The sequence below is a fragment of the Carassius gibelio genome, chromosome B14, assembly GCF_023724105.1.
Source record: "Carassius gibelio isolate Cgi1373 ecotype wild population from Czech Republic chromosome B14, carGib1.2-hapl.c, whole genome shotgun sequence".
Lineage (NCBI taxonomy): Eukaryota > Metazoa > Chordata > Actinopteri > Cypriniformes > Cyprinidae > Carassius > Carassius gibelio.
The window spans coordinates 6,705,670-6,733,147 of record NC_068409.1 but is presented as its reverse complement, the minus strand read 5'-3'; the positions used below and the strand labels follow the sequence as shown (position 1 = coordinate 6,733,147).

Sequence of the window (27,478 nt, the reverse complement as noted above, 5' to 3'; positions counted from 1 at the left end):
TAAATATATACATGTCAATATTTTCCAAATATATGCAGTTTGTGTTTATATATACAGTGCATAATATGCACAATACACAAATTACGTAAAAAACTTATTTTGGATGCAATTAATGGTTTGACAGCACATAAATACATTGTATTGTTTAATAGTAACTGTTTTCTCATTTGAGAGTATGTCAAGGCAGGAGAAAAAAAACACCTCAGTGATAAACATATCGTATTTTCAGAAAGATCTTTACTCAAATGTTCATCTCACATCATATATAACACAATGATATCTGCGTTGAGGACCGTAATCAATGCATTTGATCAAATCCTTTGTACTAGTAACAAAAATTCCAACAAATATCATCTTCAGTACATGTATAGATCATCGTGTAGTTGTGAGTGTATCAGTGACTGCACTGCACACATATACTGAGAGACGTACAGCAATCAAGGCATTAGTCTAACAAACATCATTAGATACATAGTTTTCCCTTGTATTGGGTGTCATAAATGTGCAGCTTTATGAAACTGGTGCTCTGTGTCCAGCCGAACAGCACATGAGAGCTAGTGAGGGATGCAGTCGCTCCTCGTGATCTGTGTTAGTCTACAGCTCCTCGCTCTCGTAGAGCGGCGCGGTGTGACGAGGAGCAGGCTCGGTGCTCAGTGTGGAGAAGATGGGCAGAGGCTTCAGTGTCCTGACAGCTGGAGCAGACTTATTCAGACGAGCTGCAGGGAAACACAATCTCATTTACAGCTGAGAGACCGACTGACTTGAAATATTCACCAGATGTTGGTAATAACCAAAGTTAACCATGCATACAAATAAAACAGGTTCAGAAATGAAGTTCTGTGTAATAAAGTAGAATGACACAGTGTTCAATAGTGACAAAAATGTCCTGTATGACATGCATTTCAAGATATTTTAAACTCATTTGAGCATTAATATACATGCAGTTTTATGAAATCATAAATGATAAATTCATTTGGAAAACGGCTATGTAAAAAAAGTGATCAAAATGATATAAAATTTCCTGTTAACCACGTTTAAAGTTCAGACCTTAAAACTTAAACGTCATAAATCTTGAATGTTTTTGTGAAAAAAAAAAAGTTATTATAAAAATGCACAAAATATCATTTAAAAATATATATTTATTTTCCAAAAAAAAAAAAATTCTCTCTCTTTCTCTGTAAATCTGCACAGAAATCGAAGTTGTGTTCCAAATTTGAGGTTGATACTGCAAAATAATAATAATAATAAAAAGAAGAAGAAGTGCTTTCAGTCAGCGTTTGTTTGTGCGTCATAACAAACATTTCCACTAGATGAAATTCACGTCCCAATCATTTTCTACAGCGGTCATTGTAGACTGTGAACTACGGACTGAGAAAGAATGGTCCTATTTCTTTTAAGACTATTTTTTTGTATGTGTCTGTTAAACAAAAAAAAAAAAAAAAAGACCAAACAACACCAGAGGGTTAACTTTATGAACACAAAAATATAAAGTTTTACATTGTAAGTCTATCTATCGTAAGTTTTCAGCAAGTCTAAGCAAACAAACTCTCAACCGCGTGTGAGATGAAGTGTGTGCACTCACTGGCCACGTCTAGCCTGGCGTTGCATGTGGACATCCCTGCTTCATTGATGGCAGACACCGTGTACCAGCCTGCATCAGACTTTATCACTGGATCAATCACCAGACACTGCTTTCCTGAAGCGTCCTGAGAGAGACTGACACACACACACACACATCACACATCTACAGACACTACAGTAATACCGCTTTCAGATGAGAGGATGCACTGTAAATCGACTGTCCCAGACGATGATGCTTCTGTTCTCAAATAGCTCAAGAGAGAATTGCATTAGGACCATCAACATTACTGAAGCTAGAATGAATGAGAATGTGTTTTCTGAAGCTCAGTTCTTCAGAAAACGTGTGAAGATCTTTGAAATAAGCATTTTAGAATTATTTTTCCTTGTGTCATTAAATATGGATAAAAGCATCTGTTGAATGACTGAATGTAAATGTGATGTATAGTCTGTGAACACTATAGAACATGTGATCCTCAGCGTCAGGTCAGACCTCATCCTCATGGGGTCGATGCGCAGCATGTCCTTGTCCTTCTTCCAGTAGATCTGTGGGGCTGGAGACGCCGCCACCTTACACTCGAGCCGCACGCCGTCCCCCTCCAGGACCCGTGAGTTCCTCATCTTCACCACAAACGAGGGAGGACAGAGCTGCTCCTGAGCTGAGGACACACAGAGCATCTACAGTCAGCTCACAGTCACTGTGTGTGTGTGTGTGTGTGTGTGTGTGTGTGTGTGTGTGTGTGTGTGTGGAGGACTTCTAATGGCTTCACTGCAGAAGCTTGTCACAAACCTGAAACACTCGCAGACTCAGCACAGAGCGCATCTTATGAGTCATTTAAAGATATAGAAAAGTGCATCTATTGGGGTCTATAAAACAATTCACAAAATACCATTCTCTTAAAAAGGCATGGAGATCATTCCCACAAACAGTATATCTGAATGTCCTCATCGTGTCTCTTGATTCCTAACTAAAATAAGTTTCTTAATGATCTCATCACGCAGGAGGGATGGAATGAGGGCCACAGATAGTCCTTGTTACATGTACTTACTATTATAATGACTATAAACTTTCATAATTACATGAAAGTAACCCTAAGCCAAACCCTACACTGAGAAAAAAAAAAAATCTGTAAAATTTATGGTAAAAAAAGAGCAGCTGTAAAAATATGGTAGCAGCATTGAAGTTTTACCATTTTAATTAAATACAGTAATTTCATTAACTGATATAATGTTATTATTCCAACCTATTGAAGTCCTTTGTAATACACAGCACCAAATGCAGGAGGTGATGACAAAAGCACATGATGAACCAAAGCCAATCAGCTTTTAAATATTAACATATATAAAGGTGCACAGCACTAAAGATCACAGTTACACTCATCAAACTCAAATACTGCAATAAACATTCATTTAGCAACATTAGATGTAACATACAACCATAAACTACACAACTGATGAGAAAAAAAAAAAACTAAGAAAGATAGTTATAAAAAAAATAAAAAATAAAAACCCATCAAATTTGAAATGTAATGCAGGGAATTCTGGAAATGTGAATTAACGGTTATTCACTGTAAATTGCACATCCTTTTCCACTTCCAAAAACTGTATACTACTGTAATATTACATGTCCAATACAGTTTTTACACCGTAGTAGGGCAACTTACTGTTAACCATTTAACAGGTTTTTACTGTAGTACTTTTTACAGTCTTTTACTGTTAAATTGATGGCCATTTTTTATCCTAACCCTAACCATATAGTAAGTACGTGTAGTTAATTAATATTACTCAGTACTTGTAGACTACAAGCACACCCTAAAATAAAGTGTAACCTCTTTTCTCAGTAACAGATTACAGTAACATTTATAATGTAATTCTGTTACATGTAAGTAGTAACTATGAACTCTGATATGTAGAGAGAATTACAGAAGCGCACATCTTTCCATCTAAACATTTAAATGTGGTTTCTCTCACAGTCAACTCAAAGCCAGCCTGTTCAGAGATGACTTTAATATAACTGGAGAGCATCATACACCCCTCGCTCCTCTGATACTGTTGGTGATGGCAGCTTCAGACATGTGTTAGTTTGTGTTAGTGTTCATGTGGAAATAAAACATGATTAAAACATTCCATCATATCTACCGTATTTTTCGGACTAAAATCGCACCTGAGTATAAGACGCATCAGTCCAAAAATATGTCATGATGAGGAAAAAAAAAACATATATAAATCGCACTGGACTATAAGTCGCATTTATTTAGAAACAAGAGAAAACATTACTGTCTACAGCCATGAGAGGGCACTCTATGTTTTCAGTGTAGACTACAGGAGCACTGAGCAGTATCTCTGGCAGCATAGAGCGCCCTCTCGTGGCTGGAGACACCTGACTATAAGTTGCAGGACCAGCCAAACTATGAAGAAAGTGCGACTTATAGTCCGGAAAATACAGTATTATAATGAATGACAGTTTGCCATGCATGCTTCATTTCCTTTTCACATCTCTCATGTTGTAACCTTATGCTAAACTGTTTTAAATTATTTTCACATTAATCTACACTTCACTCGATGCTAGTGACAAACAAAAAACTAGTGATTAGTGATTGACTTTATTAAAATGAAAAGGCATAACTATATTGCTTAAGTATTCAAACTTTTATTGATGATGCTTAAAATATAAGCAAGCAGCTTTTAACCAAAGCCGTTTTCTCAGGATCATCTTGGAGAAGTTTAGAGTTGGATTGGACTTGGAAAGGCACACACCTGTCCATGTACTGTAGATGAACAGGTGATCGAAGTCTTTGCAATTTAACACTGAGCAACACTATTTTCAAATTGATCAATAATTCGTAGATGCAGTTTTTCACTGGTGAACTTTCTAACACTCTTTTATACCCAGTTATGTTATGTTCTAAATGAGCTATTTTCCTTAAAATGGTAAATTTTCTCAATGTAAACAGTTGATTTGTTTTCTGTGTTCTATTATGAATAAAATATGGCTTTATGAGATTTGCAGATCATTTGACCCTGATTTATTTACATTTTACACAGTGTCCTTTTTCTGGAAAACCTTTTGAGAAATAGGCTTGTAGATTGATGTGATTTTAAAGAGTTTTAGCATATGGTTGCAACAGGTCGAAATGTGGAAAAAAATAAAAGAGCATGAAAAAAAAATGCAACTAAAAGGAAAGTTTATTCTTAACGTTATCCAGGTGACAGACGAGTGCTCACCGATCACATCCAGACGCAGGGAGAAGTGGCTCTCTCCGGCTCGGTTCTTGGCTACGCATTCATAAACCCCTGCGTGATGGATAGTCACGATCTCTATGATGAAGGAGTGCACGCTTGACTCACACACCAGCATCTTATGATAATCATCAGGCCGGATCAGTTTACCATCCAGATACCAGGACACATCTGGAGTCGGCAAACCTATAACCTGCAGGAAAGAAGGAAGGAAAGAAAGAGGGAAGGAAGGAAGGAAGAAGGAAGGAAGGAAGGAAGGAGAAAAGCAAAACTTAAAAAAGCTCAAATGTAGGTTTGTAAAGATATTACTACAACTGTTTCTGTAAAAAAAAAAAAAAGTTAGTAAACTCTAGACTCATATTAACCACTGCTGTCTGTGCTGTAATGTTATTTTCTGCATCGGTTATAAATTCAGTTGTTGTTTTTGTTTTTTGAGGACTGTTTTTTTTTATACAGCCCAGGACAGCTTTATTAATATTTAATCTTAATAAGGCCAGAAGCATGGAGTAATATGTAAAACAAATGCATGCAGTGTTTTATTACTACCTTAAAGTCAATCCTGCAGAACCGTCCCTCTTCAACAGAAAGATCTTGTGGCACTTGTATAAAACGAGGAGCAAAACACTTCTCCTGGATGGTGGAGGCCTCTGTACCGTCTCCTCCGGGACGATTCTTTCTGGACCTGTGCAAGAAAAGATGGAAGTGAACTGAACGGGACAGAAATCATCAAAACAAACTCAATACTCAACACAGGCAGGGCTCAGAGCATCAGACGGTCACCCACAACAAGCACAAAGTGTGTGTCTTACACTGTCACTCAGTGATTGATGCATTCACTAATGTCAGTCAGTGATCATTCATCAACTCCACATGCAAGCTCTTCAGAGACAAACTCCAAACTGCAAAGAGACATTTACCATATTCCTCCAGGCTGGACACCTTCTGGAGAGCCTGGCTGTTAGAACAGTGCATAACATGTGCTTGAATAACATTACAGAACATGATGGATAGACAGACAAACTCAAGGGACTGAGGCACATGTGGTGGCTTTATAATAATAGCATCATGATGAACAGGATAGCTGCAGAGCTCATGCTATTTTAGGCTCATGGACAGACTGTTATCTGTTTGGTCTAGCCTTGAACGGTCCTGGCAACTAGACGGATGGCAACCAACGCCAAAATAAAGTATAGCTGCACTGCATGAACTGACACTCTTGTCTCTTGATTGATGTTTTAGCATTACTTGTGGTGCTACTAATATAATATCATGTAACAGGGATTCGCTGTAGGAAACTTTAGCTTGTTTGCACACATGGCAGATCACGAGCACATGGCTATAAAACCTTGATCACTGCATAGTGTTTCCTCTTGACAATCTCTAACATTCGTGACTCAAGCTTTAAAAGGTATTCTGCAGTTACATTAGACATCCAGTAACTTTAAATGACAATACCTGTGCAGGCTGTGAACTGAAGGAGTTTTCCAGATCAAATACTGAGGCGGCATTATCTGCTCCCAGCAATCTTCTGGCCATCCGCTCCTCGTAAGACATCTTCTGCATGGTCCTCTGCTGAGGAGCTTTGTTACGCAGCTTCTTCTCCAGGTCTTGTATGAGAGCGTCTTTAGAGCCCTGAATCTCTTCATCTGTGGAGCGGGACACTGGTCGCGAAACAGTCTTCTTCAAGATCGGCCTCGGCAAACTGTCAGAACAGTCCATGGAAAGATTTGACTTTTTAAGCATATTTCTTTTAAAGTTGTAGTTCACTCAAAAAATGTGCTCGCCCTCGGGTCATCCAAGATTAAGATGAGTTTGTTTCTTCATCAGATTTGTAGAAATGTAGCACTGCATCAGTGTCTCATCAGTGGATGCTCTGCAGTGAATGGGTGCCGTCAGAATGAGAGTCTGATAAAAACATCACAATAATCCACAGCACTCCAGTCCAACAGTGAACATCTGGAGAAGACAAAACCTGAAACACATCCAGCATTACGATGATTTAACTAAAACACATAGAGTATATAATCTATAATAACACTTCCTCCAGTGAAAAAGTGTTCTGGTCTGAATCAGGAGAGAAATCTGCACAAATCAAGCAGCGTTTAAACAGATCTAAACTAATCTGTGAGAGACAACAGCACTTTTTCTCTGGAGGAAGTGTTATTATAGATTATAGACTCTATGTGCTTGAGTTAAATCATCTTAATGCTGGATGTGTTTCATCTTTAGTCTTCTCCAGATGTTCACTGATGGACTGGAGTGCTGTGGATTATTGTGAGGTTTTTATCAGACTCTCATTCTGACGGCACCCATTCACTGCAGAGCATCCATTGATGAGACACTGATGCAGTGCTACATTTCTACAAACCTGATGAAGAAACAAACTCTCACATGATCTGAGGGTGAGCACAATTTCAGCAAATGTTTATTTTTTTGGTGAGCTGTTCCCTTTTAAGCTCTGAAGACATTGGCGTTTTAGTCATTTAAAAAATCTTTATATTAACTTTATGAAATGAAAACTTACGTAAAAATCTCATTGCTTTTTAGAATAAACAACTAAGAGAGTAAAAAGGTCTAATGTTTGGAGGTTTGTTTCCTGTAGGAGGATGTAAGCATGCATTAGTGTTTGAGATGTATGTCATCCGTGACACACTCACGTGTTGGGTGTGAAGCTCATGTGAGACACCGGTGGAGGCTGTGGAGGTGGAGCGCTTGTTTTTGGGGTATCTGGAGATATCCGGGGTGTTGCAGCAGCATGAGCGTGATCCAGAGAGCGACTCGGAGGAGACAGAGGATGCTCCTGGGCTCTCGGTGTTGGGCTGACTGGAGATGGAGACCGAGGTGTGGACATGCTCTGGGTCTGGGAGCTCGGCAGGGAGGGCAGGACAGACGAGAGGAAAGCTGCTGATGAGAGTTTCTCATTGTTTGGAGAGCTCCGTGGTTTGGGAATCAAAGTCATGCTTGAACTCATGGAGGTCCGAGCGGGTCCAGGCTGAGGAGGAGTCAGTAACGGAGCAGGTGTTGAAGCCGGGGGACTGAGGTTGTTGGGTTTGCTGATCTCACGGTCAGGTGCGTGGACACTGGGCCGGGACTGGATGAAATGACGAGGGCGCTCGTAGTTAAAGGCACTGGGGGGGTAGAGCGATGGAGAGAAGCTGGGCAGGTCAGCCATGTTCATGGCACTGCCTCTGGGCTCCGCTGGGTTACTCAGCTTGCTGGTGGGAAGGAATGGATGCGGGACACTGTTTTTAACCCCCTTCTCTGGAGGATCAGGTTTGCTCATGGAGGAGAGCTCTGCAGCTTCAGTCGCCTGTTTGCTCTCCGCGTCCACAGGAGACTCCTGCACCCTGTTGGAGAAATACACTTAACTTGGATGAGGTAGTCCAAAGAAGGAGTTCACACTGAGGATCTGCAGTCAAGTGAATTCATTTAAACAAAAGGAATGTCGATATTAGGCCAATCCTGGTCCTGCAGATTTTATCTCCAACCATACCTTCCTGGAAGATCTTGATTACAAGCTTCAGAAATAAAGGTTTCACAGCGAAGCCAGTTTTGGTTCCCCAAAGAATCTTTCAGTGAACAGGTCTTAAAATAACCACTTTGTATTAGTATGAAGAACATTTTAATAATCTAAAGAACCCTTTTTCACTTTTGTGGAAAGAGAAAGATTCCATTTATGGTAAAGGTTCTTTGTGAAAATGTTGAAATTTGCTTGACAAACGTTACGGACCAGATTTACTAAAATATCTTGAGACCAGAATGGCCAGTGGGAGTGGAAAGGTTTGCATCTGGTTTACTGACGAAAAGCAAACTAAAGAGCACAGACACAGCCAGACTTCCACAATGACCAACACAATCTTCCAAAAACTTCATTTGCAGAGCTCAAACTGGGTTACACTTTCTTTTTGGTATTAATTAATAGTGCAAATGCCAGTAAACTGACAAACGTATATCTAAGTAAATCACATCGCATGATGCATTAAAATATTCTCATCACATAAATCTTGCTTCTGAGAGGGAAAGTGTAACAAATGCATACACAACAAGGTCAGTTGCAAAAATAACTGTCCATGTGTTTTCATCACTAATTGCATGTTCACAGCATAGCTTTAATAAATCCTGACAGAATTAGTAAGTTTCTGCATTGACTGATTTAGGTCCTGAGCCCCAAACACATAGCTCCGCCCCAGACTCACGCCATTGGTCGACTCTGTTGTGTCATGCTGGTTATGCTGCTCAAACAAACAGTAATGTTATAGTAAAGCTGCTCTCAACTACTCAGTCCCTCAAGGAGGAGAAACAAGGCTCAATAACACAGTGGTTAGAACACTAATGCATACATTTATATAATACATGTTTTTGCCTGTCTACAAACGCCTCTTGTGTAAATGACCGATGATCACATGTGCATAGCACCACACACACAAGCAACCTTAGAGCCGAGGACACATTTAACATTTGGAAACACATTCAACGAGTAAATGATCTTTTTTACCCTTCAATGAACATGGCAGGGGCTCATAACTGCATACTGCTGATGTTTCTGTGAGAGTCATGTGGCTAAAATAAGTGTCCTGAGGCCTGAGTGACAGACGCGGCAGGTGCAGGTCATTTACAGCCGCTGGCACGCACTCACTCTGTTTAGAGGTCATCGTGAATAAAGGCCCAGCTCACTAAATGCCATTCACTTCAGTAACAGTTCAGTAACGTAAAACAATGTGTATATCTGTGACGGTAAAAACACTGCTCAACATAAAAGCAGGAGCATATTGACATTGATATTATTTTAGAATTAAACAGGTGATAAATATATAATAGTATGTGAGCAAAGTGTTTATAAATAAAACAAAAATAGGACAAAAAACATTGGTTCGTGCAATTCAGATCAGCAGCTATGGTCATAAAAAAACTGTTTGATTGGGATAACTGTTATAATGTTAGTACATAACCTGGTGTGCAAAAACGGATAAAAAATTATCATATTTGAAATGTCACTTTTTCTTCATTGAACGCAGCACTTGATCTGTATGAACACATCTGATCCTGATCTGCAGCATAATTTAATAATACTTTTATATAGAAGAGTAACTTGTGCTTCAGTGGAAGAAAAAACATCTGCCTGTCTGTACAAAGGAGTTTGTAGTCAAAAGTTCGATTTTTGGAAGGTTTACATCCAAATTTCAGGCTTGTGCAGGATAAAAGAAACATAAAAATTTTCAGCCTTGTAAAGGATATTAAAAAGTCATTCTTTTATCACAACACCAGGACCAGATCATTAACACAACATGTTAAATAGATTCAAAACCAGCAAAGCTTTCTATACAAACACAGCAGTGAGTGGAGGGTGAAAAAAGCTTCAGTGATGAACAGCGAGTCATACTTTATGACCTACAGGGGTCAAACTTACAGAATCCAGATTTATATAAACCAAAGAACATGTTTTAATTTACATACCGAACACAAAATGTGAAAGGACTGATCATGCATTAATTAAATGATTAATTAAAATTCCTAGAGGTGCTAGAACAGAGGTATTGATTTTTGGGTCACTCTGATTGCAATAAAGTGTAATAGATTATAATCCAGATTACAAATCATGTGCTTACCTGCTCTTCAAAATGAGTTTGCTAGCCAGAAAGATCAGCTGTACGTAAAGTTGGTTTGAAAGGTTGAAGGTGTAGAGCGATTCTCTGGCATCTGTTCTCTCAATGAGATACTGTCGGGCTGTTTATCTATAGAAAGCTATGTGAGTCATGAGGAGCAGACTCACGCCCCTACCATTCTTGAGGAACCACCCATTCAACCCACGGACAATGTATGCCCACCGAATAATGAGAACATCTGAGCAAACCTGAATATATCTTTTAACTTGATTAATTCTTGTCATCAAGACCAGCTGTTAATCAGCTACATGATAGTTTTGCTTGTTGTAAGTCATATGTAGGAATAGGGGGCAGTTGCACAGAATTTATAAGGATCAGCATGTCACAGTAATAGATATTCCTGCTTTCAACCTACTTGAAGCTACTGATTTTTGACTACAAAAAGAAAAGAGGAATCACACAAAGATTATTCAGTAGACTGAAATAGCTCTTTTAAACTTGAGCTCAAATCAGTAATTGGTACTACAACTCCAGGTCAATGTAATATAAATTTGACTAAATGTGCATGTTTACTATTGTCATTTTACAGCTGCTTTACAGCAGAATTCAATTCTTTTTGCATCGTTCATTCACTGTTTTCTTGTTTATCGCTGTAAAGTTGTTTTGAAATTATCTGTAATGTATAAAGAGCTATACAGTATAAATAAAGTTGAAATTTTTTTCATCTTCTACAGCATCCAGTAGTTCCCAATATTTGTCTGCCCACATATTAGTCTTGTTTACCTGGTTGTAATCATTATCCTCTGTTCCTATTCGGTTTACCGACCTTGGGTCTTTTGAAGCAATCTGTAATCCTGAAACTTTAAAGACATTGCTGGATCCTTTTCATCCATCCATAAATCTTTTATATTACTTATTGGCTCTGTATTTCTTTGGTTTGTGTCAGAAATACAGACAGAACAGAATTGATAGAATAGGAAACAGCTCTTATTTGTCTACAGCCATTATCTGTGGGGTACCTCAAGGCTCTGTATTGGGACCTTATTTATTTTCCTTACATCTTGTTATCAGTTGTTTGTTCTTAGTGTCTTAGTGCCATTATATAACACAATGTATCTTTGTGCAAGCCCAATGTTTAATTTAACTTGATTTATGTTTGACGAGTAGTTCAGCAGTGATTGATTTGACTCACATTATTCTGCTTCTATGAAATGATAACGAAACAATCACTTACACTGTAGTTATTCATCATTCACAGGGATGCAATCAAATGGCTTTCTCCACACATTTTGCTTCTGCCCTCTGCGTCTGCCTTATTTGTTTCTGCATCAGAAGTGCAGCTGTTCTCTCAGGCAGCTTAGTTAGCAATATGTTGACTTGCACATCTTAACATTTTGGCAACACCTGAAACTCTGAAAATGTCCTACCGTGCTACCGGTGTGGCGGTCTCTTCCTCTGAGCTGTCAGGCCATTCTGGAGGAGGAATTAGTGTGTCATCCTGGTCATTAGACCGGTCATCCGGCTCCAGTCCAGCTGAGCTTAGAGACGAAGGCTCATCCTCCTCTCCAAACACATCCTCAAGGTCTTCAAAGAACAAAATCAGGTGATTATAATATTCTATCGTTTTTCTTTCCCTAACCCTAGTATTTATTTGCAAAATACTAGAAAAAATAAAAAAATAAAATAAAGATTAGTTCATTGGTAGGAATCTGCTGCCTTTATTTCTGTATGACAAATATTATTGGAGGTTGAAAGTATTTTTAATATTTATGTCAAATTAATAACTTAAATGCTTAGAATTAAACTATAAAGTTACCTGTATATACGTCGAGCATGGCACTGCATGTTACTGTCCCAAACTGATTTGTTGCGGTGCATTTAAATATTCCAGAATCTTCTGGATACGCCTCTGTGATCACGAGGGTGCACAGTTCCTCTATAATCAAAGAAGAAGTGTTAAAAGTCTAGTAAGTTCATCCCTTCATGCACAATCTTTTGAGATAAATGTTTACTCACCAGGAACAGAAGCTGAACTTGCCTCTGAAAATTACAGTAAGAAACGGTTTTAGTTCATTTGCTTGTACTGAAACTTGTAAGGTGGATGATTATTGTTTTTAAATAAATAGCTAAAATTTAATTTCTTAAAAATTTGAACCTAAATGCTGGTGATTTTTGCATATTTTGTCTCCATGTATAAAAAAAGAATGCTTAAATGTCACTGATACCAACACATCAGTTTTTGCATTGTTTTTGATTTCTGGATGCCAAGTCATCTAAAGCCAAACTCTTGTATATCTTTAGATGACTTGGAATACAGTGCTGAAGTCCTAGTCCATTCAACCACATTTTAATTTTGTGGTGAGCTCTCACTCACTCTTTCGGAGAATCCTGAAGTCTGCCGAGTCGATGATCTGCTCGTTCTCTCTGAACCAGGAGATGTGAAGCGGAGGCGTTCCTCTGATCCTGCACTCCAGGACCACCAGCTGCCCCTTCACTGTGCTCACGTCATGAAGACCCTGTGGAGACACAACACCACCAATAACAGCCTGCCACTGGGCCGCTCGCCTGAAGATATACAGCGTGGGTTTGTTGCTTTACCTTGACGAAGGTTGGAGACACTCCAGCATTCCCTGAACCCTGGATTGTGTTCTGAACCTGAACAAACACAGATCAGTGACATGGAAGTAACACACATAGCACACACGGCTCACATCTCACTGCGCTTGGTTTAGTACAAATGTGTGAGATTGCTTTATATTGCTTTATTTAAATACCTACACGTCACGCAAGTTTAATGCTTGAATATGGTAAAAAAAAAAACATCATAAGAAATCATACTTGCACAGTCAGATAAAGACACATCAGAAAAAAAGGTACAAAAGCTAGCACTGGGACAGTACTCTGCTACTTTTCAAGTGTCTGTACTTGATCAGTTTCTGTAGAAAACTTTACTTCACAACATCCCAAAGCACGATATTTACAGCACTGCTTTCATATTAAATTTGACATATTACTTTTTTACTTTTACTCAAGCAAAAGTAATTCAAAGATTTACTTGAGTATAACAAAGTATACAATCTTTTTAATGTTCTCAGGTTTAAAAAGAAAACAAACAACCTTTACTTATGAAATGTAGTGCAGTATAAAGTATGACATTACGCTTTGAAGTGTAGGGAAGTAAAGCTGATAGCCACTGACTACTACGAATAGTTGAGTAACATGAATGAAAAGAAATGAAATGTGGAGTGTGTTCATGAGGATGCATGTAACTTTGTGAACGATGGTTTGTGTTTTGAAGGCACAATTCTCTGTTGCATTGCTTTCCTACTTTAGAGGTTTGTATCTTTTGTTCTCACCATCTGAGGGCTGATGCAGACGGGCTGGACTGAACTGGAGTGCCTCTGCTGTACTGAAGTCGAGGATGAGGATGATGAAGAGGATGAGGACGTGTCTCGGGAGCACGATGATATCGTTAGAGACATGGTTGAGGTTTTTTTCTGAATCCTGAAAGAGTGAGAACACAGCTGCATTATACAAATCAATTTCATTGCATTTATAATAAATGCCATTGCTATTAAGGTTCACATATATGTGTCATTTCACACAAAAAAGAAGAACGTCTGGTCTGTAACTGAAACTGTGCTGGTGGCTGTTTTTCAAGATCTGCTGAAGCTTTCAAATGTTGATAATAATGAAGCACGGAGTGTCTCTTACTGTGCCATGGTTGCTGGATCTCAGAGGAGTGTTGGTGAGGCACTAGAAAACATTCAAGAACACATCAAATACTGAGTTAAGGACAACTGAAGGGTATGAGTGGTTCATTAGCTTCATTTCTTTAAATAACTGATGCCCTGTCTGTGAAAACAAGACTAAAGTCTCAAACTCTAATGATGGGATAATAAGCATCAAAGATTGCTTTCAAATATTAATTTCATATTGATTTAAAATTTGACAAGACCTTACTCAGTCAGTATTTAAGAAATTGAGGTTATGTTTTCACAGAGTGTTCTTTACCTTATGAAGAATGATTTCATGTAGAAAACAGAGAAATGACTTTAGCTGGCTTCTCACTGCCAGGGTCACACATTTGTTTTACGTACAATTTAGTCTTAATGCACTTCTAACAGTTCGTGGCAGTGGTGAAATCTATCCTATCTGTTCTTGAAGTCTCACACACCTTTAATAGCATTATAATAATATCTGAGAGCAAGAGTTACAATAAAGAGACGAGCACCACTGAATCTTAAGTTCCTGTTTTCTGCTTTCTCCAGCTCTCCTGCTTTAATTCTTCTTGAGCAAGATTTGTAAACAGATTGACTTTACCAACAGCGATGCATTGAGTCTCACCCCTCCTGTGAAACCTGAGCAGCGCCCTGGGCTAATTTGGTTGTGCCTTCAGTGTGGTGCTTTTAGAAACACATGGTGCAGGATAAATCTTTCACCCTGCACTGGACTGCAAAGTGCCATCTCCAATAATAAAATATTAAGAGCCGTTTTATTAATCAGAAATAGTCCTCATCACTGTATCAGTTATAATCATATTGATACAGTCATATTGATCACAAATCACCTTGTGCTTTCACTGTAGAGTCATTCTACAGTGAGGTATACCTTAAAAATAAAGCTTCAAGTCAAAAAAAGAAAAAAAGAAAACACATTTACAGACTGATGTCATAGGGGGGGAAAAGTCATTAATCCCACCATTAAGAAAATCAGCTGTAATGGTGTGGTAAACAATCCAAAAGCAAATATGTGATGAATCATCAAGAACTCCACAGAATTCTATACAGTAGTACCTCCATAACTCCATACACACCAGCTTAAACTGTGTGTGATCAACGCCAAAGTTTGCATTCAAATACACCTCATCTTTTTAGTACTGGATCACAATACACTTTTCTAGATATTGTATTTTCAAAAAAAAAAACATATAGGATTTAGATTTTAGAAGAATGGAATGGAAGTGTAGCACCTATGATCAGATGTTTCACTATTAGCATTAAAGCCAGATATATTTTTGGCACAGTCATGTAATGTCTAAACATGAGCAGGAATACAAGGTCCTCCTGCAGCAAGTCATCATATATATATATATATATATATATATATATATATATATATACACATCTATAATTACAGCAGAACAGCCTATAGGCTGAACACAGACAATACCCTCCTTCAGATCAGCTAGTCTCACCTCTCAGTCCCAGCAGAGCAGCTGATTCACAGTCTGCAGTAATACCGGTGTGTGCTCCTAGCTCCCCTGGGCTGAAGAAGACCCTCTTGTTGCACTCTTCCCTCTCAGAGAGAGTGCACTATTCGTCTGGTTTGCCCCCTCTGTGACTGGATGTCTTCTGCCCTGTAAGAGAGGCTTTGGGCACTCATGGGCTATTGGTGAAGATCCTCTATCTTGACTGCAGGTCGTCTGGGTAGGTATAAGGTGCGTCTCACATTACAGTCTGTGCATCATACACAGCTGACTCCACAGTACACGAGTGAACCAAACACTCGGGTGTCAAATATAGACCACACTCATGCACTCGGCCTCAGGGATGGAAATAGCTTGTGCAAGAAACTCATCTATTAATCTTTGTCCAGGGAGATTGGTAAGCTTGGTAAGTTACCACTATTACCAATTATGAAAGAAAAAAATATAATGCATTGGAACTTAATCGATCACCATTTTGGCGTTTAACCTAAAAGTCACTCATCCATGCATGTGCACATCAGTGGTGGACTAGTTACTAAAAAAATTGTACTCATTAGTTACTCCATTCAAAAGTAATATTATTACTTTACTTATTAAATTCTGGCAAAAGCAATTTGTTACACTACTTTCCTTTCATGTCTCACAGAAGTTGCATATCTTCCCTATAAAACTTTTCCAAAATATTAGTAATAATATATTTCTGCCTCATCATTTCAACAAAATCCACTTTGGATCTGCAACGGCGGAAGAAGGAGAGGAAGCAGGTGCAAGTCAATAGCATTTAATGAAGCAGTCAAACAAACAAGTAACATGAAACAGGATGATAGTTAGGTGAGGCGAAGTCTGATAGCGATCCGGGGAGTGACAATGTCTGATGGTGAGCGTGACACAGGAACTGAGATGAGCGAGCCGTGGAGGTGAAGGGTGATATACGTGGAAGGTTAGGAGTGGATGAGGTTCCGAAGACAAAGACGATCCAACTACGAGAAGAACACAGAGAAAAGGAAAGAGAGACCAGGCATAAACACAAGGACTGCAAACAACACTCTGACAAACACAAGACAAAAGACAGGGCACTACGTAGGTTAATGAGTAGCAGCTGGTGTAGTTTAACAATTAACGGAGACGCCCACATGAAACAATCAGTGCTGACGCAAGAAACACACAAACTCCACCCACATAGTGCAAAAGCCCGAGGCCATGGTTTTCCAACCGTGACAGTACCCTCCCCTCTAGCAACACCTCCTGGAGTTCCCAGACGACCCTACCTGTCGATTGTAATCATCAATCAGGGAGTGATCCAGCATGTCCCTAGCAGGTACCCAACTCCTCTCCACCAAGTACTGGAATCCTCGTCCCCTCCATCTCGAGTCCAGAATACAATTGACCGAATAGGTGGGTTCCCAATCTATGAGTCGCGGCGGTGGGGGATCCGGGGTGGGCAGGTTTCTTTTTGAATAAAACACAGGTTTAATTTTGGACACATGGAAGGCGGGATGAATCCTCCTGTATGCCGGAGGTAGTTTGAGGCGGACTGTCACCGGACTAATTATCTTGGTGACAGGGAATGGGCCAATAAATTTGGGAGCTAACTTATTATAAACGGAATGGAGCGGAATTTTGTTGGTAGAAAGCCACACTTTTTGACCCATGGCGTAAACGGGAGGCTTCGACCGGTGGCGATCACAAAAGCGTGAGCGGAGGGGACGGCGATTCCAGAATAGGAAAAACAGGTGGCTGGTAACCTATGCTACACTGAAACGGAAGGATCAAAAAGATGTGACAAAGAATCGGGTTTGACGTTTTTGGAACCCAGGCGGTACGATAGGAAAAATAGACCGAAAAAAAGTGCCCACCGAGCCTGCCTGGAGTTGAGTCTTTTGGCAGTTCTAATATACTCTAAATTCTTATGATCGGTCCAAACAATGAAAGGTACCCCCGGCCCCTCCAACCAATGACGCCACTCCTCCAATGCTAATTTGACAGCTAACAATTCTCTGTTACCAATGTCATAATTACGTTCTGCAGGAGATAAAAGATGAGAAAAAACATGCATGGATGCATCTTATCGTCCGAGGAAGCACGTTAGGAAACAACTGCACCTTCCCCCACCTCTGATGCGTCGACCTCCACCACGAACTGACGTGTGGGATCAGGGGCTACTAAGATGGGAGCCGAAACTTAGTGGCTCTTGAGGTTGGTAAATGCAGTTTTGGCTGTATTAGACCACCTGAACGCAGTACTGGGGGAGGTCAAGGCAGTCAGAGGTGAGACTAGTTGGCTGAAATTGCGAATAAAACGCCAATAAAAATTGCCGAACCCCAGACACCACTCTAGGTCCTTTCGGGAATCTGGACTTGGCCAATCTATCACAGCCTTAACTTTGTCAGGATCCATACGTTTCCCTCAGATGAGACGATGTACCCTAGGAAGGGAAGACTGTGCATGAAATACGCATTTCTCTGCCTTGACAAAAAGCCCATTCTCTAGTAATCTCTGGAGCACTTGTTTGACGTGTTGCACATGTTCCTGGAGAGACGAGGAAAAAATCAGTATGTCATCCAGGTAAACATAGGGGTGTTAAAATGGGTTTTACACTCATCCCCCTTCCTGATGCGGACCAAATGATAAGCGTTACGTAAATCCAGTTTTGTGAAGATGGATGCTCCCTGTCACATCTCGAATGCTGAAGACATCAACGGTAACGGATAAGTATTCTTTACCGTGCTGTTGTTCAGCTCTCTGTAATCAATTCAAGGTCGCAGGCAACCATCCTTCTAACCAACAAAAAAGAATCCCGCCCCCGCTGGAGAATAGGAAGGGTGGATGAACCTTGATGCTAGAGAATTAGAAGTATATTTCTCCATGGCCTCCCTATCCAGAATGGAAAGAGAGTAAAGCTTGCCTTTAGGCGGAGACTTACCTGAAACTAACTCTATAGCACAGTCGTAGGCACAATGCGGAGGAAGAGAAGCAGCGCGGGACTTACTGAACACTTCCTCCAGGTCCAGATACTCCGCGGGCACGTTTGACAGAACCGTAGCCTCCTCCTGAAAAACAGAAACAGACACAGCAGGACAAGCAGAAACCAGACAAGACTCATGACAATGTTCACTCCACAAGGTGATGGTGTTGGAACCCCAATCCACTCGTGGGTTGTGTTTGAATAGCCAGGGGTGACCTAACACAATGGGTGCAACAGGGGAGTAACTGAATTCAATGATGAACTGCCTTTAACTATCATTTTGCATTATTGACACACTGTTTTGCAAATTAATGTTGTTCAGTGCTTTGACGCAATGTATTTTGTTTGAAGCACTATATAAAAAAATAAAGGTGAGGGGAGTCCATGAGGAGGAGGGGAAGGCTCAGGTGTTGTGCAAGGGTGGTGTCCATGAAGTTACCTTCGGCTCCTGAGTCCAGAAGGGCGTGACAGGTGTGAGTGTTGTTGGCCCACCTCAGTTTCACCGGAAGGAGAGTTGATGATGTTGAGGACTTCCCGGTGGAGATCCCACACGATAGTAGCATTAATCTTACTACCGGGCTGACTCGTTTACCGGGCAGGAAAGTAGAAAATGTCCAGAGCCACCGTAATACAGCATTGGTCTCGGTTCTCCCACACCGCCATCCCCGACAGGGCGGGTCTTCCGGAGAGTAAAGTCAGAATGAACGCCACCTTGGACTCCTTGTTTGAATATGCTTGTGTGTCTTTGCTTGTTTCCACGATTGTCGTTGCCATGGTTGCACACGTACGTGTGGGGTGAAGATTTCAAAATAGGGGCGAGGCACGGTGGCCGAGAGAGCTCAACGCGCTGTAACTTCACAAAACGCGTTCAAATAGAGAAAGCACCAGCAAATTTAGAAAACATCTTCATCAGTTTGACAGCACACGTGCTGCAAATACTCACAACACAAACAAATACAGAAACGCTCTGCAAATACTCAACACAAACAAGATTACCCCAACAAAAAGAAAATTTAAACAAGGTTTTTATTTTTGAGTATTGATTACCATTTGTATAACCATAGTTGTACAAATACCATGGTTAAACTATGGTTAGATTAGTAAATCCATGGTTAATTTGTTAATGATTACAGTAACAATTTTTTGTTGCTTTTTTTATTTAATAAATGCATTTATTAATTCATTCATTTCAATCAATCAATCACCTTTATTTATATAGTGCTTTAAACAAAATACATTTCGCCAAAGCACTGAACAACATTCATTTGGAAAACAGTGTCTCAATAATGCAAAATGATAAAGTTAAAGGCAGTTCATCATTGAATTCAGTGATGTCATCTCTGTTCAGTTGATATAGTGTCTGTTTTTATTTGCAATCAAGTCAATGATATCGCTGTAGATGAAGTGACCCCAACTAAGCAAGCCAGAGGCGACAGCGGCAAGGAACCAAAACTCCATCGGTGACAGAATGGAGAAAAAAAACCTTGGGAGAAACCAGGCTCAGTTGGGGGGTCAGTTCTCCTCTGACCAGACGAAAACCAGTAGTTCAATTCCAGGCTGCAGCAAAATCAGATTGTGCAGAAGAATCATCTGTTTCCTGTGGTCTTGCCCTGGTGCTCCTCTGAGACAAGGTCTTTACAGGGGATCTGTATCTGGGGCTCTAGTTGTCCTGGTCTCCGCTGTCTTTCAGGGCAGTAGAGGTCCTTTGTAGGTGCTGATCCACCCTCTGAACAACAGAGCAACCATCAAGTCTTAGACAGTGTTCTAGGTTATTACAAGCAGAGTTTTTAGGTCCTATGATTAACACCTCTGTTTTTTCTGAATTTAGCAGTAAGAAATTACTCGTCATCCAATTTTTTATATCGACTATGCATTCCATTAGTTTTTCAAATTGGTGTGTTTCACCGGGCTGCGAGGAAATATAGAGCTGCGTATCATCAGCATAACAGTGAAAGCTAACACCATGTTTCCTGATGATATCTCCCAAGGGTAACATATAAAGCGTGAAGAGTAGCGGCCCTAGTACTGAGCCTTGAGGTACTCCATACTGCACTTGTGATCGATATGATACATCTTCATTCACTGCTACGAACTGATGGCAGTCATATAAGTATGATTTAAACCATGCTAATGCACTTCCACTGATGCCAACAAAGTGTTCAAGTCTATGCAAAAGAATGTTGTGGTCAATTGTGTCAAACGCAGCACTAAGATCCAATAAAACTAATAGAGAGATACACCCACGATCAGATGATAAGAGCAGATCATTTGTAACTCTAAGGAGAGCAGTCTCAGTACTATGATACGGTCTAAATCCTGACTGGAAATCCTAACATATACCATTATTCTCTAAGAAGGAATATAATTGTGAGGATACCACCTTTTCTAGTATCTTGGACAGAAAAGGGAGATTCGAGATTGGTCTATAATTAACAAGTTCTCTGGGGTCAAGTTGTGGCTTTTTTATGAGAGGCTTAATAACAGCCAGTTTGAAGGTTTGGGGGACATATCCTAATGACAATGAAGAATTAATAATAGTCAGAAGAGGATCTATGACTTCTGGAAGCACCTCTTTTTAGGAGCTTAGATGGTATAGGGTCTAACATACGTGTTGTTGGTTTAGGTGATTTAACAAGTTTATACAATTCTTCCTCTCCTATAGTAGAGAATGAGTGGAACTGTTCCTCAGGGGGTCTATAGTGCACTGTCTGATGTGATACTGTAGCTGACGGCTGAATGGTTGCAATTTTATCTCTAATAGTATCGATTTTAGAAGTAAAGTAGTTCATAAAGTCATTACTGTTGTGGTGTTGGGAAATGTCAACACTTGTTGAGGCTTTATTTTTCGTTAATTTAGCCACTGTATTGAATAAATACCTGGGGTTATGTTTGTTTTCTTCTAAAAGAGAAGAAAAGTAATCAGATCTAGCAGTTTTTAATGCTTTTCTATAGGATATGCTACTTTCCCGCCAAGCAATATGAAATACCTCTAGTTTTGTTTTCCTCCAGCTGCGCTCCATTTTTCGGGCTGCTCTCTTTAGGGTGTGAGTATGCTCATTATACCATGGTGTCAAACTGTTTTCCTTAACCTTCCTTAAGCGTAAAGGAGCAACTGTATTTAAAGTGCTAGAAAAGAGAGAGTCCATAGTTTCTGTTACATCATCAAGTTGTTCTGAGGTTTTGGATATGCTAAGGAATTCGGATACATCAGGAAAATAACTTAAAAAGCAGTCTTTTGTGGTAGAAGTGATGGTTCTTCGATACTTGTAACAAGAAGTAGAATTTACAAGTTTGGCTATATGAAGTTTACACAGAACTAAATAATGATCTGAGATATCATCACTTGGCTGAATAATTTCAAAACTATCAACATCAATTCCATGAGACAGTATTAAATCTAGAGTATGATTTCGACAATGAGTAGGTCCTGAAACATGTTGTCTAACACCAATAGAGTTCAGAATGTCTATAAATGCTGATCCCAATGCATCTTTTTCATTATCGACATGGATATTAAAATCAGCAACTATTAAAACTTTATCTGCAGCCAGAACTAACTCGGATGTAAAATCACCAAACTCTTTAATAAAGTCTGTATGGTGCCCTGGTGGCCTGTATACAGTAGCCAGTACAAACATAACAGGGGATTTATCATTAACATTTGTTTCTCTGGATAATGTTATATGAAGCACCATTACTTCAAACGAGTTATACTTGAAGCCTGCCCTCTGAGAAATCCTGAAAACGTTGTTATAAATTGAAGCAACTCCTCCCCCTTTGCCTTTTAGACGCGGCTCGTGTTTATAACAATAATCTTTATTAATTTCAATAATAAAACCATTTTTGTAAGGTAAGTTGTAAAAGTAAGTTAGCCAGCTAATAATATCCATTATATCCATTAATATCCAATCTATGACCAGGATTGTTCAAATAAACAAAGATCTTTTCAGAGCAAACATTTATAAATAATGTCCCAGCCATGTTTGTCACTTTACGGTTCCCTTTAAATATTAAATTTCTTTATTTGTTTGTATTGTGAGTATTTGCAGCACGTGTTGTCAAACTGATGAAGATGTTTTCATAATTTGCAGGGATTTTTGTCATTTGCAGCACATTTAGCTCTCTTGGCCACTGTAGCAGGTCCTGTTGGGGTATGGGTGTGTTTGTTTTGGTGCTAAAGAATGGGGTCAGGGCAGATGCAGGCTGAAGCACAATAATGATCTAACCATTACTTTGTACCCACCTTCTCACTACATGCTGTTCTGTTGTCAAACACACGACGATGGTGCTGCCACTGATGTTTACATTCTGTGTGACTCCTGACCCCGGGGTCCTACGAGGAGCTGGTAGCTGCCTCAATTGTGCCTGCAGCGGTAAGCATAGTGATCATATACAGGTCATGGAAAAGTTCTTATTTTTGTAATATAATTTAAAAAGCTAACGTTCTTATATTCTAGATTCATTGCACACAGACTGAAATATTTCACACCTCCTGTGACCTCCTGTGGCTGACACTCCTTGTGGAGGGTGTTGATGATTGTCTCTTGGACAATTTTGCAATCAGTAGTCTTTCCCATAATTGTGGTTGCATGTTCTAAACTCTACCAGGAGATACCCAGTATTTATACTCAATATTAATCAAACTAATCAAGCTCAAAATAGAATATTCAAATATTTGAGATACTGAATTTTTTATTTTCTTAAGCTGTAAGTCGTAGCCATCAGAATTAAAACTACTGAAATATTTCAGTTTGTGTGCAATGAATCTAGAATATAAGAAAGTTAGCTTTTTTGAATTAAGTCACAAAAAATCATCTATGACTGAGCTGGTGATTTTTCTGGACTGAGAAAATTTGACTGCTGGACAATTAAAAAAATCCCAACTGTGCCCCTGGACCAGAGTAGTTCTCCGGCAACGGAAGGCGTGGTTCCGGCCGGTAGTGGTCAGCTGATGGATCTGCTGGGAGAGCTCGGACACCTGTGTCACCAGCGCTTGGACAGCGCGTCCAGTGTTGAAGATGCTCTCCTGCTGCTGATCCATACGGGTGACGCTGTGATGGATAAACTCTGAGAATGATGTGGAACTTGCTGCTTCCATGTTGGTTCAGAGACGCCCACATGAAACAACCAGTGCTCACGTGAGACACACACAAACTCCACCCACATAGTGCAAAGCCCGAGGCCACGGTTTACCAACCGTGACAGGATCACCATCAGAAGTTACTTAGTGTTCATTAAAAGTAACATTTCTGTGCTTCTTCGTTGTTTTTATTGAGTGTTGAAACTTCTCCTGTATTTTACTGCACAGATGTGAATTTACTTTTACTTTTACTTTTACTCACACCTCAGCCTGAGCTTTATTCAGTACACATTTTGGAGTGAAAGGGCTTTTACAAAATATAACTTCTTATATTAAAATCAATCAAGCCCTGCTCAATATTAAAAAGTAATCCAAAAATAACGTATTGCATTACTTTCCAGAGAAAGTAACTAAGTAAAGTAATTAGTTATTTTTTAAGGAATGGGTCAGTATCACTGTAGGGTGCCTTTTGGTGTCCTGAACATAAATGGTAAATGGACTGCATTTATATAGCGCTTTCAAAAGACCACATGGCCATCCAAAGCGCTTTACAATTTGCCTCACATTCACCCATTCACACACACATTCACACACCGACGGCGGTGTGTGAATAACTCATAAATAACTCATTTGCCATGATAACTCAACATACAAATGACTATGAAAGGTGTGTTATACTTTATATGGATTACTGGGCTCTTTTGATACTTTTTTTATATTTTCTTTAGTTTTGTATGAGAGGATGTATGTTGTTTTGCTATGTCCCAGGCACTGCTCATTAAATTTGAATGAGAGTAAAATAGTCAAATCAAAAAAAAAAAAAAAAAGTTTTCCTATGAATATTTTGTTAAATAAGATATTACTCAAATTGAGTGTATTGATCATTTTGTAATAAAAACAATATTTTTATTTAATAAAAAAGAAGAGTTTGTCCATGTCCCTTGGTTGGTTGTCCACCCTGTCATATTGCGGAATCTGTCCCTTTAAGAAGATGCCATCACCATTAGTGACATCATCACAACAGTTTTTTTTTATATCTTCAGTGGAGGGAATTTCAACTGCTGAGGTGAGTAGCAGTTGACTTTTCAACTGACAAATTTTCTTCATATAAGTTTGCTTACTTATTTTGCCAAAACTTAACATGTCCACCCTGTTGCCATAAAATATACAGGAAGTTATTAAAATACAATATTTTCAAAATATGTAAGTTTAAATATACCAACATCTGCTGTAGATAATAGTTGTAATAAAAAAGAAAATCAATGTGATTGAGAATGTAATTATATATTTATTTTTTTAAGTTGAATAAATGTTTCATTATCATATTTTGTCATGCTTTTTGTTCTGCTTTATGTGTCCACTCCGTCGTGGGCTCCTCCACCCTGTCATCTTGGTATTTTTAAATAATATTTAAAATAATAATGTAATCATTCCTATATAATCCATTGTGCTAGGTGTGGGGGCAATAACATGCAAACAAAAAACTGCGTCCAAATATTCAAATATTTCTCCAAATAAGAAAAAATACATGTGTGAATTGTATGAGTTTCTTTAAAAAAAACATTGTTTACATAAAATCTTTTATGTATTTATAATTTTGAAAGTAAACAAATAACCCTATTTAAGGAAAGGGAAATCATACCTTTCAGAAAGTATAATTTGTATCTTAATAGTGCAATGAAAACATATTAAACTGTAATTTATATGTCCACGACAGGGTGGACATATCTATGCTTTATGCTCTAAAAAATGGCCCATAATAAAAAAAATAAAAATAAAAACATTGTGGGAGCTCAGATAATATATTTATTATAGTATTTGAGTGTCTACTATTTTGACATGACATAAAGTGAATGGTAAATTAAAATCAAAATGTGTGAGTATTGTGAGGGTTGAAAGGCACTCTATGGAGATATTGACCTGAATAATGCAAAACTGAATACATTACTTTTAAAAGTAACTTTCCCCAATACAGCTTAGCACAAACTAAATGTAATTCAAATACATTTTAGTATAGGCCTATATACATTTCACTAGGCAGCATTTAAATACAAAGGTTTAGAAAATCATCTGAGGCAGCAAAGCAGTAAAACAAAACAAATCAGAGAGCTTTAGTGACAACTGGGCCAAATAATTGTAATACCATTGCATGATGTGAATGCTTTAGTTACCATTAAACTTATTTTGTTCCACCTGTTTTTTAACCTGTTTAGATTTTTTTGGTTTCAGTAAACTTTTCTGATTTCTGATCTGTTCTGATCTGAGTTTAGTGTTATTTCTCTGTTGCCATTCACTCTTCTTCATGTTTGTAAGCATGACTTACTACTCTCATGTTTCTATTTAAAGACTAAGATCAGGTAAAGACTACAAACTTTGAGTCATCTGAGCCTCTTTGTTTGCCCGTCCTTCTAGTTTTGCTGATATAATCGGCCGATATGAGCCTTCAGATATATCGATATCGGCAAATATGCCGCTGATGTGAACCCTTTTTAGTTTTTTACAGAACATAACGCAGCGGCAACGCAGATTTAATGCTTCTGAATGGTGTAATAACTCAGTTTGTCCAGCAGAGGACGCTCCATTGTTTGCTACTGGAGACCCAGGTCAGTGTAGAGATGAGTTGATGAGCAAACTTCGAGTCCAGTGCTTCAGATTATCTTTTTTTTTTTATTGTGTACAATTCTAAACTCACCTTTATTTGATCGTCACATGACACTAATACTACTACTTAGTTTTGCATGATGATATGATGAATGGATGGATTCAGTTTTAACAGCACGTCTGTGGCGCACTGGAGTGGCTTGTGATTATACCTTAAAATACACAACACAGAATTTGTGAAAATAATATATATATATATATATATATATATATATATATATATATATATATATATATATATATATATATAAAATTCATTATTATTATAATTTATTCATTTTAGAAAAAAGCTGTGCTTCCTCCATTAACCTGCCCCTGTTGGACTGGCAGTAGCTTGTGGTTTATTTACTTAATTCAAGTTATATACAGTTGCCTATTGTTCTATTTGTGTTTTAAAGTTATTCATAATAAGTGAAGCTAACTGTTAAGTGCACAGAGTCATTTTGGATAATAAAGTTTATTGTTAAAATGTTAAATACCTTGTCTCCACTATGTATTTTTGTCACATCATTACAAGTGTTTGATCACCACATTTGAGTTATCATTGCTAAAAATGTGTTTAATTATCAATATTCTGTTTATGTATATACTGTTTTCTAGCCTATATTCTGTAATACCAGTCATGGGAGGTATTGGAAGTGTGTCCAAAACTGGTACTGTACTATAACACACTTAAGAATATCGGCTGATATACCAAAACCCACATCAGTCCGGCTCTACTGTCATCCACAGACCAGAGGAAGAAGTAGTTCCCTGACTGGGAGTTGCTGTGGTAATATAACAACTATAGCAATATAAACTAATTACTTTACACAATATTGTACTCAGTTTTCTACAAATATAGGGTGCATTATACCACAACACACTACAGTTATGGAATTATCTCCCACAACTTTGTAAGATACAGGAAATGCTGTCACTTTCCCTCACTGATACTGCATCCTCTCTCGAAGAAAATATTTAATAATGTTTTAAAGTTCTTACACCAAGAGTAATTTGTGTCCAAACTGTAAACCACAATATCAAAAGGAAAACAGAACACCCATATATGACAATATTATTTTTTTCAACAATAATACTTCAATACATAATTATACATAATGTGTACAATTCTGAACTACCATATATAAACAATAAAACAT

The 27,478-nt window shown here is 38.6% G+C and overlaps 1 protein-coding gene across 1 annotated transcript; it reads right to left on the bottom strand.

Annotated features, from left to right (window-relative positions):
• Positions 1 to 217: 217 nt before the first annotated feature.
• Positions 218 to 15,931, bottom strand: myot (myotilin). The gene is made up of 16 exons (XM_052574853.1): positions 15,619 to 15,931; positions 14,136 to 14,177; positions 13,778 to 13,925; positions 13,020 to 13,076; positions 12,796 to 12,937; positions 12,438 to 12,461; positions 12,238 to 12,357; positions 11,849 to 12,005; positions 7,476 to 8,165; positions 6,274 to 6,520; positions 5,736 to 5,773; positions 5,365 to 5,500; positions 4,804 to 5,011; positions 2,072 to 2,237; positions 1,583 to 1,716; positions 218 to 716 (listed from the first exon to the last, which is right to left on the bottom strand). The coding sequence occupies exons 2-16, from the start codon at positions 14,141 to 14,143 to the stop codon at positions 595 to 597; spliced, it is 2,397 nt and encodes a 798-aa protein (XP_052430813.1). The 5' UTR covers positions 14,144 to 14,177; positions 15,619 to 15,931; the 3' UTR covers positions 218 to 594.
• Between the last annotated feature and the right edge of the window lie 11,547 nt (positions 15,932 to 27,478).

What these genes read in the sequence shown, in the direction of transcription:
- myot (XM_052574853.1), bottom strand. An exon ending in TCAGTTCACAGCCTGCACAG is followed by an intron (nt 5,774 to 6,273) that starts GTATTGTCATTT and finishes CTGTTCTAACAG; the next exon opens with CCAGGCTCTCCAGAAGGTGT. An exon ending in ATCGACCCCATGAGGATGAG is followed by an intron (nt 1,717 to 2,071) that starts GTCTGACCTGAC and finishes TGTGTGTGTCAG; the next exon opens with TCTCTCTCAGGACGCTTCAG.